Raw genomic sequence first — 13,204 nt, forward strand, 5'->3', positions numbered from 1 at the left:
AGCCTCCTTGTGCATAAGTTTCTCCATAGTCCCTGATCTAAATGCAGAATAATTCTTAATTGCCTCACATTCTCCGTGTTCTCAATACTAGTGTCTGGACTCAGACCTGGAGGAACAATTATAGGGAATGTTTTTCAGACCCCTTCCTGGATGGAACTTGCTCAGTCAAGGAGTGGGAGAATGGAGCATGTGCAGTGTGGTCACATGTAGGAATAACCCGTAGAAGACCCGTGAGCTCAATGGAAGCTTTATGTAAATCTTTCAGGACTTGGCTCATTGTTCTGAGCTGTTTTGAAGCCTATAGGCAGGGTTCAGTGCTGCTTCTGTATTCATCTGGAGTCTTAGAAAGCTCAGGAGCGGCATCTGTTAAGTGTAATAACATGGAATGGCATCTTTGAGCACAAACAAGTTTTGCAAGACCAGATAATATGCATTAGTAAGTGTGTTTAACCATAACACTAACTGCAAGGGTTTACCACCCTCATAAATCTGTGGAGAGGAGGAGGGATGGTCCGCATTTGTTACTTATTTTGCAATTAAATTGCTTCAGGCTGTTTGAAACTTTGGGGAAGTTTCTTGACCTAGTTTTGTGCAAGCTAAAAAATTATTGGGTTATTTTGTACTCTGGCTACATGGAATTTGGCCGGGTTATAGGGAATGGAATTTCATGGGTCTTCTCAAAAATATTTTTTATATATATAAAAATAATCAGTGCTGTCTCTTATGCAGCTTCTGAGTCTTCTGCTTTATTAACTCGCATGAGAATATTTACTATTTAAAGTCCAATTAGTATATTTTTTTAAATCTTTCGCTGCTGCCTTTACATGCCATTGTGTGTGGGAACTTAGGAAAATCGTGTAATCCTTAGATACCTACAGCCTTGAATTTCTTAAACATTCTGATTAGTTTTGCTTGCTAGTGTACTTGCTAATCAACTTTTTATTTTTTTGGTGGTCTGTGGGGGTGTATTATTAAGGCATCATTTACAGTTACTGTACCGTTCTGCGGATATCTTTTTCACTCACTCCTTTCCGACTATATTACTGGCTAGATTACCGTGGTTTTGTAATAACCACTTCTGCCCACCACTAGAAGGCAGTCCTGAAACCAAAGAGTGTAGTTGGATGTCCCACGTCGGTATGGTTTGCCTGATGTTTGGCTGCAGAAACTCTGAACTAGTGCTGCTGTGTTCTCAAGATGTTGCTTTTGGCCAGCATTACATTAACCGCTACCACGAATCAAACACCGTTTGTAGCATGGCCTGCATTTGGATCATTCTAAAAAAGCTAAAGCTGCCTTTAGTTTTACTGCAAAGATACTGTCAACTGGAAAATCCTACGTGTTTAAAAATTATATTTCCCATAAAAAAGATTGTGGTACAGAAAGAGCCAGTAAAATACCAGGTGATGTAAAAACAAAAGAATTTCAATATCCTAATCTGCTTTTCACTGTTATGTTCTTTCATCTCTTTCTGCATTTCCCTCTGCTAGGAAAATATGACCAGCTAGTCAGTTTCATGGTCTATTGTATTCCCTTTGACTCTCTCCGGCTGCATTAGCCCAAATTTGGATTGCAGATGCTTTAGGACAGGGGCCAGCAAGATTCATATCCAGCTCACTGGGCTACCCTGCGAGGAACCTCAGGCACAGAGTGGCTAGCCACTTCTAAGCAGTCCCACATTGTTTTAAGTGGCTGGCTGCTTTGCAGAATCCGGCCAACGGGAGCTGAGAGATTTTGCTAGAGGTGGGGCAGCACGTTAAACCTCCCGCTCACCTGGGGGCCCAGAGCAGAAAGCCACAGCGAGTAGCCAGCCATTTTGAGCAGTCTGTGTGCATGTGTACACTAGGAAATTATTTTGAAATAACTAAATTAGAAATAATAACTCCTGAAATAAAATTGAAATAACATGTCCCCTCTACGTTAGTCCGAGGCAGGCTATGTTATTGTGGATTCACTATATCGACTGAGCGCTCCAGGAAGCACTGGGTGGTAATTACTTCAAATGACTCTGGGGAGTAGTTATTTCAAAATAGCAGCAGTGGAGCATCCACACTGCCACTATTTCGAAATAAAAGTTATTCCTCAAGGAAAGCAGAGGAGTACAGATTTTGAAATAACCAGCCTGTTTTTTAAAATAATGGGCTCCGTAGTGTGGATACTCTGCTTGTTATTTCAAAATAAGGGGAGTTATTTTGAAATAACTCCTTAGTGTGGACCAGGGTTGTGGCTGTGGCAGGCAGGGAGCCTGCCTTGGGGCCCTGCAGGGCTGCTGGCCAGGAGCCGCCTGAGTAAGCCCTTTCAGGCTATAGGTTGCCTCTGACACCATGGCCCTTCCCTCCCTCCAACTCCCTGACCCAGGTCAATATCCGAACCTTCTGCATCCCCTCTTCTCCTCCCCCAGTTCACAATTCCCTTCCTGTATTGATTTTAAGCATGTTTCCTATTGATCTTTTAAATATTTAAATATACATTTGACCTTTTTGGTGTTAAGATTTTTATGAGCTTGCTGTGCACAATCCAGAGGAACAGGCGCTAGATTGGGAATCGGGAGGTCTCGGTTCCCTTCCTTGTCCCTTCTGCCTTCTCTAATACGAAACCAGGGAAAGCGTTTCCTAGCCTTCCTCCTCCTCCATGGAAATCACCACCCTTAAGAGTCCTGGGCTTTCGTACTTACTGTAGCTTTATGGACTTGCACAATGCTTTCCAAACCACAGGTTTTTGGAGATGGCGAGAGAGCAAATAGTGGCTCTGCCCTGTGGCACATTCTCACACTAACTGCATAATGAGGATTTAATTAGTTTGTAGATTAAAGCTGCATTTGATGGATACACAGAACTGAGAGACTCACATGACAGAATAATATCCTCAGATAAAATTGCAGGCAGTCATACCCCTCAGCTCACTGTCTTGATGCCCAGGCTTCCTTCATTTTTAGATCTCAATTTAATTTTGCCCACTGTGGATCTGCCGCAGTCATCATCTGGCTGACCATTGTAACTATTCTCCTTCAAACTGTGGCTGTGCCTGAGATATGCAAGCAGAAGGAATTGGGCGTAGCAGGTCAGAGTTCTAACAAAACTTTGGGTTTAACAAATAAATCAAACTGCGGCTGGGCAATCCCTTAATTTCCTAATTCAGTCCGTCACTACAGCAGGTGAGTGAAGACATTAACAAGACATTCCATGCTGAAGTGACTCATACTCCTGGACTGTTTTTAGTCTACTTATTGTGTAGATGGGTATTTGAGGCAGAGAGCAATCATGACGTGGCTGACCACACATATGAGGCAGTGGTAAAACAATGGTTAAAAACAAGGAGACCTGGCTCCCAGTTCCAAACCTCTTTTGTACCACTAAGCTTTTCCCCCTCTTTTTCAGATGGCCTAGCTTTAATTGACCAGCTGAAAGTAAAGGTTAGAAAGTTTTAATGTGGTGTCCCCTGGGGCTCTGGAAAAGTGGCATATTCATTGTCAAGAAAATGCAGGTCCGTGCCAGTCACAGTTTGCTTTGAGGTCTGTGTGAGTAAAGATGTCAACAAGGGCCGCTCTGTGTGTCTTCCACCATGCTTTCATTCTAAATTTTTGCTCATTTATCTCTTACGTTTCCAAGTCCTAGATGCAGTTGTGTCTCTGAAGACAGAGGCCATGCACACTTTGCACTAGCGTATGATTTGCCCTCCATGGAAAGATTTTTTTTAAAACCCCACAAAAAACAAATGCAGCATATTATTGATCTGTTTCCCCCCCCCACATGCTCCATTTTCTACCGCAACCTCTTCCTCTTCTCCATTTCTCTTCAGCTCCAGCAGCCGTTTAAAACTTCCCGTTGCCTCACTGATTCTCCATGCTCCAACCCCACCTCCTGTCTATTTAGTATCACTGCATTTGATGCCCAGGACTAACAGCTCCTTTCTTCTTCAGACACTGTCTGGTCAGCCTGCCCATTGAGGCCAGTCAGATTATGACTGTGAGAAGAGGTGTTGTGTCATAGGCATGGTCTACACAGCAAACTTGTGTCACTGTGACTATTTTGCTCAGGGACTGTGGGAAATCCACACTCCTGAGCAATGCAGTTTAACCAGTCTAACTCCTGGTACAGACAGCACTATGTTGATGGAAGCCTTAGCGAGTAGAGGTGGCACTTGGGGGGTGCACTGCCCCTGGGACCCCGCCAAAAATGTAATTGCTAAATGGCGTACCTCTTGAGGTCCCCTCCCTGTTTTTCTCAGTGGCCCTCCCTACACCCCCCTACTCCACAGGCATTCCTCACCTATGGACAGAAGAGCTTCTTGTGTTGACACAGCTATTGTCTCATGTGAAGGTGGGTTAAGGGATGCCAATGAGAAGCATAGCTGTAAGTGCAGACAGGCCTTGAGACTTCAGTAAGCAGTTGTTGGAGTTAAGGAATTCCTCGTCTTGTGCTTTGATCTTGTCAGCATATGCACTCTTAAACCACTATAGGGGTATGTCTACACTAGAAAGTTAGTTCGAACTAACGGACGTTAGTTCGAACTAACTTTCCTATGCGCTACACTAGCGCTCCGTTAGTTCGAACTTAATTCGAACTAACGGAGCGCTTAGTTCGAACTAGGTAAACCTCATTTTACGAGGACTAACGCCTAGTTCGAACTAGCTAGTTCGAACTAAGGGCTGTGTAGCCCTTTAGTTCGAACTAGTGGGAGGCTAAGGCTTCCCAGGTTTCCCTGGTGGCCACTCTGGCCAACACCAGGGAAACTCTATTGCCCCCCTCCCGGCCCCGGAGCCCTTAAAGGGCCATGGGCTGGCTACTCACTTTGTGCCAGTTGCAAGGCTGCCAGCACCCGTGCCTGCACAGCCTGCACCTGCCACAGGATGAGCCAGCCATCCGAGGGCTCCCAGCCCTCCACTGCTCCCCACGACCAGCCTGGCGGCTCCCGGGAGCCTGCCCGGGGGCGCAAAAGGCGGGCGCCCGCCTGGTCAAGTGCGGAGATCGTGGACCTCATCGAGGTTTGGGGGGAAGCCTCAAATGTCCACGATCTCCGCACTAGCCACCGGAACGCGGCCGTCTATGGACGCATGGCTGCCAGCCTGGCCGCCAGGGGCCACCAGCGCAGCCGGGAGCAGGTGCGCTGCAAGATTAAAGACTTGCGGCAGTCCTACTCCCGGGCCTGCCTGCCAGAGGCTGACCTGGAGGCCTGCCCCCACTTCCATGCCCTGGACCGCATCCTGGGGCCTCATGCCGTCCCTGCCCCCCGGGACGTGATTGACCCCGGGGCAGAGGGACCGCTCCTGGACACCGAGGAGGAGGAAGAGGGCTCTGAGAGCCAGGAGCCTGCCGCCAGCCTTCCCAGGACCCGGGACCCCCGAGGCACCCCACAGAGCCGCTCGCCTGCATCATCAGAGGCCGGGGAGGCGTCCACCTGTGAGTACCCTCGTGTTCCCCTTATGTGTACGGGGGGCTGGGGCGAGAGGGAGCCCCGGGACCGTGCGCCTGGGCCTTGCCCACTACGGAGCAGCAGCTGGGGATCCTGCAGGGGCCCTGGCCTTGCAGAGGGGAGCTGGGTTTCACACACCTGGGCCCCTGGGGTAATTGACCGCTGGTCTTCTTGCACCACAGCTGCAGCACCGGGGACTGCAGGGCGCACCACACCGCCTGCAGCAGCCGCCCGCGCCCGGGCAAGCAGGACAGCCAGGAACCAGGAGGACTACCAGAGGCGGCACCTCCGGTTCCTGGACCGACAGCTCCGTCTCCAGGACCACTGGGTCCAGGAGGACCTCAGGCTGCGCCAGAGGAGTCTGGAGGCCCTGGAGGAGCAGGGCCGTGCCCTGCGAGGCCACCTCCAGAGCCTGCTAGACCGCTTTCCATTTCCTCCTCCCCCTGCTCCCCCTCTTGCTCCCCCTCTTGCTCCCCCTGCTCCCACTCCTGCTTCCGCTCCTGCTCCCCCTCTTGCTCCCCCTGCTCCCCCTGCTCCTCCTGCTTCCGCTCCTGCTTCATCCACACCCCCTGTCCTCTCTGCCCCCCCCTCCACAACCATTCCCCACCGACGCCCCCGGACCCGCAGTGTGGCGAGACGGGAGAGGCACCCAGACTCCCACCCCTGAGCTTTCCTTTCCCTTCCTCCCTTCCCTCCCCTCCCCTTCCAGCTCCCTCGTCCCAGGTTTCCCCCTCCCTTCTCCCACCTTCATTCCTCCCTCCCCCACCCCAGTTCTCTGAAATAAACAGACGTTTTTGTTTGAAAAACAGGTGTCTTTATTGTACAGTAGATAGGGAGGGGAAAGGGGAAGGGGGGGGGTAGGGTGGAAGAAGGCCCCGGTGGGGCATGCAGGGAGAGTTCAGTCCTCCTCCTCCTCCACCTGGAAGCTCTCCCGCAGGGCTTCCCGGATCCGGATGGCCCCCCGCTGGGCTTCCCGGACGGCGGCGGTGCGGGGCTGACCGTAGTGTCCAGCCATGCGGTCAGCCTCAGCCATCCAGGCTGGCAAGAAAGCCTCCCCCTTCCGCTCACACAAATTGTGGAGCACACAACATGCCGCCACCACGGGAGGGATGTTGTGCTCGGCCAGGTCCAGACGGGTGAGGAGGCATCGAAAGCGGGCTTTCAGTCGCCCGAAGGCCCCCTCCACCACGATGCGGGCCCTGCTCAGCCTGTTATTGAAGGCCTGGCGGGAGGGATTGAGGTGTCCCGTGTAGGGCTTCATGAGCCAGGGCTGCAGTGGGTAGGCGGCATCCCCCACCAGGCAGACGGGCATGTCCACGTCCCCGACCCTGATGTGGCGGTCGGGGAAGAAGGTCCCGTCCTGCAGCCGCTGGCACACGGAGGAGTTCCGGTACACCCGGGCGTCGTGTGCTTTGCCGGACCAGCCCACATTTATGTCCGTCAACTGTCCCCGGTGGTCACATACGGCCTGCAGGATGACGGAGAAGTACCCCTTGCGGTTCACGTACCGGGACGCCTGGTGTTCCGGGGCACGGATGGGGATGTGCGTCCCGTCGATGGCCCCCCCGCAGTTGGGGAAGCCGAGGGCGCCGAATCCCCGGATGACGGCATCCGGGTTGGCGAGGCGGACCACCCTGCGGAGCAGCACCCGGTTGATGGCCTTGACCACCTGCGGAGAGAGACACAGCAAAGCGTCAATCAGTGGGGCGCCCGGGTGGCTGGGAGCGTGCGTGCCCTGGCAGTGCCCCGCGCCCCACTCCCGGAAGCAACCCCCCTGGCGGCGTGTAGTACGGCCGGGACAGCCCGACCCCTCCGGTGCGGGGCGCCTTCGCCTCCTCCCGCCCCCCCCTTTGTCCCTGGGGCGGCCCATCCCCTCCTCGCAGCCCCCCTCCCCCCCGGCTCGGTGGCCGACGAGCGCCGTACCTGCATGAGCACTGCTCCGACAGTGGATCTCCCCACGCCGAACTGGTTCCCGACGGATCGGTAGCTGTCCGGCGTGGAGAGCTTCCAGAGGGCGATGGCCACCCGCTTCTGGAGGGGGATGGCGGGCCTCATGCGAGTGTCCCTTCTTTGCAGGGCAGGGGCGAGCCACTCGCAGAGCTCCAGGAAGGTGTCCCTCCTCATCCTAAAGTTCTGGGTCCACTGTCGGTCGTCCCAGTGCTCCAGGACGATGCGGTCCCACCAGTCGCTGCTGGTGTCCAGACGCCAGATGCGGCGGGGCACGCCGGTGCCGGGGCGCCGCCGCGGCTCCTCCACGGCCCCCAGGGCGGCCAGGCGGAGAGGCAGGGGGCTGACGTTCCCCAGGTGGTGCCAGGCAGCCTCGAGCCATTGCTGGCAGGCTTGCAGCAGCAAGTCCAGAACGTGCACCAGAAGGTGCAGGGCGAGCCGTGGCTCCATGTTGCCACCTGCGGCGGCCCCCCCGAAGGGAAGCACCGACACAGACGGGCACAGAGACCGACGCTTTGCTGTCCCTCGGCGAGGTTGGCAAGCAAGCAGGAAAAGCTGAGAACCGGCTGTCCAGGGGGGGTCCCTTTAAGCACGAGCCTCAGATAGCCTCAGACAGCAGCCACACAAAGCAACTGCTGACCTGATGCCCTGCCAGAACCGGTTTCAGCTGCCCTTAAATGCCCCCCTGCGTCCAATCAGTGTGGACGCGCTAGTTCGAACTAGCAAAACGCTAGTTCGAACTAGTTTTTAGTTCTAGATGCGCTAGTTCGAACTAGCTTAGTTCGAATTAACTAATTCGAACTAAGTTAGTTCGAACTAGCGCTGTAGTGTAGACGTACCCTAGGATAGTTGGATCAGACCCATTGCAGATGCCAATTAAAGTCAAGTTTAGTTGAATTAAGCCCTGCGTCTACAATTGTCTAGAAACAATGTGCCGTGGCACTCTTCATACAGAACCTTGATTTTAATTAGTGGGACCTTCAGTGAAGAGCTGTATTTTTATTGGTGGTACCTCTGCTTGGAACAATCACATGCAGAATAAAAACCTAGGATCGGTTCTCCTCTCAGATGGAGTCTCTCTCTTGCGTTAATTGTTTTCCTTTATGGCAGCAGCTGTTATTAGCAGGGGAGGCTTTGCATTAATCCTGGCCCCCAGCCCCCGCCCTTGTTCTCCTTGTTATCATACAAATCGCATAATAATAAGGCCAGGGATAAACGGAGCCTACAGTCGCTGTTAGCTGTGTATAAAAACAAATCACATGGAAACAGTATAATTACTGAGAAAATATCGACTAGCGTAATGAAGTAATTGTTTTCTTCCCTCCAGCAGCTTTATTCTAACTTTTAGGGCTGCATGCTGGTTTTGAAGGCCGTGACGACTCATTAATAAGAAGAATTTTACATTTCACACTAGGTTAATTTAAAACCTAGATGTGATATGATCTCACGCATCAGCATTATACAATGCCCGCTTCAGTGGCTTCTTCAGTGTGTCAGGAAGCAGACCATTGTTACCATTTAAAACACGAAAGAGCCTCTCTCTATCAGAGCTTTTGGTTCCTGTGTTGGCTGCAAAGGGTTCCTATTTTGAGGATAAAGTTCACAAATATCTGGCTTCTGATTCAGGATGCTCCATCATAATAGAATTTCTCTCTGCAGCTAGTGAGCACAATCCAACAGTCTTTGGCTTGCAGGAGTATCTCCCTCTTCTCTGGATGCTTTGAGCTGTCATGTAGCAGTAGGGAAGAGGCAGGGATAACATTGGAGTAAGGAAAAGGCAATCCTAATCCTAAACAGTGTTCCATCTAAGCTGCTGGGCAGAACAGCTTCACAGGTGATGAATCAGCCCTGCTCAGTAAGTCAGTTCCCTGCAGGGAGCCCTGAGCCTCTAACGAGGCAGGGCTGATTATTCACCTGTGACGCTGTGCTACTGCACAGTTTAGAGCAATGTTTCTTAAACTTCTTAAGACCCAGGAACACCAAACAATATTTTTTTATGAGGAACACCAAGGATTTTTTGTGGGGGGGGAGGGGGAAAGGTCGGTGGAAAAATGGGTTGGGGGGAAAGTTATTGAGGAAAAAAAAGGGTCGAGGGAAAGTTTTGGTTTTTTGTTTTTTTCCTCAATAAATGGTTGCCTGCCCCTTTAAGGACAGCCATTTTGAATTCGGTTGTTCTCCGTGTCACACCTCCGACTGCCTCGCAGCACATTGGTGTGCTGCGGAGCACAGTTTAAGAAACACTGGCTTAGAGGGATCACTGATCTTAAGGTGAATGGGAGACTCCTAACTGTTTTATCCCCTCCCATGATTTTGGGGGCAAGTTGATAATTGGCATGTATCTTCAAAGGGCATGTCGCTTTGTGTGCCCATCCTGTTCTCCTTTTTGGCTTCTGAAAACCTGCTTTCTTCTCTGCCCTGGTAATTGCCAGGAAATAGGTTACAGTGGGTTTCAGTCAGGACCATCCTTAGGATTTCTGGGGCCCTACGCAGTACTATTCAACCGGTGACCTTCTCCCTGACTACAGTCCTGGGAGAGGATGATCATTTTTTAGAGATGTGGTTCTATAATGTTGAGCAGCACACTAATGCAATATTTTTAAAGCAAATTTTAAACTAAGGTCCTGTCAACTAACAAAGTATATTCGGAATCTGATAGTATCTGGGGGGTGGGGAGGCTGGCAAATGCCTGTTAAATGGCTTCATTATCACTTGAATGGCTCTTTCACAGGTTCAGTGTTCTGCTAATAGCTCTGGCAGGCTTTTTCACTTTTAACTTCACTAGATCCTCTCCAGTCTGTGGACAGCTCGGGTGGAAGAGATGGGTGGATGGACTTTAAGATCCAGTGGAGCCCCAAATTTTGGGTGGTCTTCACAGCTGCATTCTGCTTATGAGTAAGGATGATGCTGGGTTCAGTGTTACCACATTCTGCTATTTGCCTTTTGTGCTCCAAGATCAGTCTCTGCCACAAGCATGAATGTTGAAGCCATATAATGTTGGGCTGAATTGTTTTCCTTATATGTCCCTTCTCTCTTTTAAGCGTTCCAAACAACCTTATTCTGTACCTATTCATGATGGCTGTGTCTACACTGGGCCACTTATTCCGGAAAATCAGCCGCTTTTCCGGAATAAGCTGCGAGCTGTCTACACTGGCCCTTGAATTTCCGGAAAAGCAACGACGCTCTACTGTACAAAATCAGCCGCTATTCCGGAAAAACTATTCTGCTCCCGCTCGGGCATAAGTCCTTATTCCGGAACACTGTTCTGGAAAAGGGCCAGTGTAGACAGCCCAGTAGTCTTTTCCGGAAAAAAGCCCTGATCGCAAATATGGCGATCGGGGCTCTTTTCTGGAAAAGCACGTCTACATTGGCCACAGACGCTTTTCCGGAAAAAGGGCTTTTCCGGAAAAGCAGCCTGCCAATGTAGACGCTCCTTTTCCAGAAAAACTGAAAACGGAATAGTATTCCGTTTTAAGCATTTCCGGAAATTCATGCCAGTGTAGACACAGCCAACAAGATAGTAGCATGTGTGCAAAATAACAGGCAAATTCTCATTGTGACAAAGAACCAAAAGTAGGAAAACTGTCTGTTCCAGACCTAGCAATCACTGTGTATAACAAGTGCTGCTGTAAGAACCTCTGAGCGGCATTTTATGCATCCTGTTATGGGAATTTAAAAATAGAACAAGTTGATTAAGTCACCCAGTCCAGGTCTCTGACAGCACAGGATTGCTCCCAGCAGTATCAACTATATCAAAAGAGCAGAAGCTTCAGGAGGTAGCCAACCGAATTAGTCTGTATAGAAAAAAACAACAAATGGTCTGGTAGCACTTTATAGACTAACAGAACATGTAGGTGGTATCATGAAAGCTTATGATCCCATCTGCATGTTCTGTTTGTCTATAAAGTGCTACCAGACCATTTGTTATCAAAAGAGCACTGGGCCTTCCTTCCTTGACTGAGTGAAGCACAAAAGTGTTTTAAATTCAGAACCTGCAACTCTGGAATGCACAGTACAGTACACTTCATCCTGGGAGGTAATCAGATGTCCCTTCCCAGGAAGAGAGCTAACAGTGGAGATTGGAGTCCATGTCGGGGATTCAGGTGCCGACAGCGTGCTGTTATTTAACCTGCTTTGAAAGTCCAGCCTTTGCTAGTTGACTGTGGCAGGCAGTTTCGTCACTGTCTTTTCATATGCACCTGGTTTTTGTGCTTAGGAATAAGGGTTTCTTTGTGAAACGAGAGTGCAGCTCCCAAAATCTCATTATCAGGTGTGAGTTTCCCAAGAGACTTCTGCATTCATTTCCTTTCTCCCGTGTCCTCGTTGCCTGTGTGTCTCTGTCTCTGTGCATGTGTCTGCGAAAAAGGCAATTACCTGTTTTGAAAAGGCCTCCGAGCGCTGCTGATGTAATGTGAGATGATGGTACTTTTATGAAAGGTAGCGAGCGCTCTGCCATTCTTTCTGCTCCACTCTACCATTGCTTCTGTTTCACAGTCTGCAAGGTGAAAATATGACTAGGTAGTGGAAACAGAGTCTCTGACTGTATTACAAAAAGGGCTTTAATCTTTTCAAAGTTCCTTACTTTGGTATATTGCCAATAGTGTCACTTTGTGGTTTTATACTTTTATAGTTAGATTATCTCCCTCTCTCTCAACCCATGAAATTGTGGACTCAAATGACTTCTGTTGAATCGCTCACCCACACACCATCATCATACAATTTTCTTCCCACTCCTACTGTCCCATAGGCTTGAACAAACCACATACGGCATGCTATTAAATCTTTCTGTTGATTCCTCTGTCTTTGGAATGGAGAGCATGGAGAAGGTTTAGCAGTTACCTCCAAGGAAAGACAGTATAAATCTAGTGAGACAGAAATTCACTGTTTTTCCTTCTCAATATGTGTTTAATCAGGCGTGGGAAAAATATGGCCCCCATATCGGGTCTGGCCCACCAAGCTTCGGATCCACCCTACAGCCTGCCTGGACCCTCAGGCAGGCTTCTTGCCTGCCACAGCCTCAGGCTGCTCAAAGTGCTGCTGGGGCCATGTGCCTCTAGGCGCTGTCTGCCCTTGCTGGAAAACTGGCCAATGGAAGCTGGGATGACTGTGCTGGGGGCAGGGGGAGCACACAAAGTTTCTCCCCCATACACATTCCTCCTCCAGGACCCTGAACCACCTCCCTGCACTTCAGTTTCCTGGCCTAGGTCATAATCCACTGCATCCAACCCCGAGGCCAGAATCCTCTCCTGCACCCATATCCCCATCCCGCTCCTGCACCCCAATTCCCTGCCCCAAATCATAACTCAGACCCTCTGTGCTCCCTTCCCGTTCCCCAGGCCAGAGCTCTCTCCTGCACCCATATGCCCTCTCAGACCCTGCACCCCATTCCCATTCCCCAGATTACAACCCCCTCCTTCACCCAAACTTGTTCTCAGACCCCGTACTCTCTCCTGCACCCCTATGCCCTACTCCAGGCTCCCTTCTGCACCTAGTCTCTGGCTCAGATCCCATGCCCCCTCCATAGAAAAGAGCAGCACTTGACCACTTACCAAAATCTTGGAGTGGCCCCCCCCATCAAAAATTATTGCCCACCCCTGTGTATAATGTTTGTGGGAGTGACATGTGGAGTGAAATTCTTCAGGTGTCTTTGTAGTATTGCTTCACTCTAAGAAATGGAAAACCCTATCATGTGATAGTAAGAAAAATGGGGGTAGGGGATAGAATATAAATATCCAGATGGTTACCTGCTTTACCTTCACGATGGCAGAAGCAGGTGCATCACTGACGGGCCAAGACACCTTTAAATCTGTTAGTCTTACTGGAATAAGGTTCAGGTTCAGAAAAAGGC

At 50.4% G+C, this 13,204-nt stretch overlaps 2 protein-coding genes across 29 annotated transcripts in view; both read left to right on the plus strand.

Moving 5' to 3' along the window:
* NCOR2 (nuclear receptor corepressor 2) overlaps positions 1-13,204 on the plus strand; it is a 511,248-nt gene that overhangs the window by 227,279 nt on the left and 270,765 nt on the right. The window lies entirely within an intron of this gene.
* LOC149520716 (uncharacterized) lies at positions 4,986-9,083 on the plus strand. Its single transcript, XM_089775310.1, has 3 exons — positions 4,986-5,399; positions 5,595-5,771; positions 8,986-9,083. Exons 1-3 carry the CDS (start codon positions 5,054-5,056, stop codon positions 9,081-9,083), a joined length of 621 nt encoding a protein of 206 aa, XP_089631436.1. The 5' UTR covers positions 4,986-5,053.

The sequence above is a fragment of the Pelodiscus sinensis genome, chromosome Z (assembly GCF_052426305.1).
Source record: "Pelodiscus sinensis isolate ZL-2025 chromosome Z, ASM5242630v1, whole genome shotgun sequence".
NCBI classification, from domain to species: domain Eukaryota; kingdom Metazoa; phylum Chordata; order Testudines; family Trionychidae; genus Pelodiscus; species Pelodiscus sinensis.

What these genes read in the sequence shown, in the direction of transcription:
- LOC149520716 (XM_089775310.1), top strand. Translation starts at nt 5,054, where the DNA reads ATGGCTGCCAGCCTGGCCGCCAGGGGCCACCAGCGCAGCCGGGAGCAG. An exon ending in GGCCGGGGAGGCGTCCACCT is followed by an intron (nt 5,400 to 5,594) that starts GTGAGTACCCTC and finishes CTTGCACCACAG; the next exon opens with CTGCAGCACCGGGGACTGCA. An exon ending in CCTCAGGCTGCGCCAGAGGA is followed by an intron (nt 5,772 to 8,985) that starts GTCTGGAGGCCC and finishes CTTCTGATTCAG; the next exon opens with GATGCTCCATCATAATAGAA.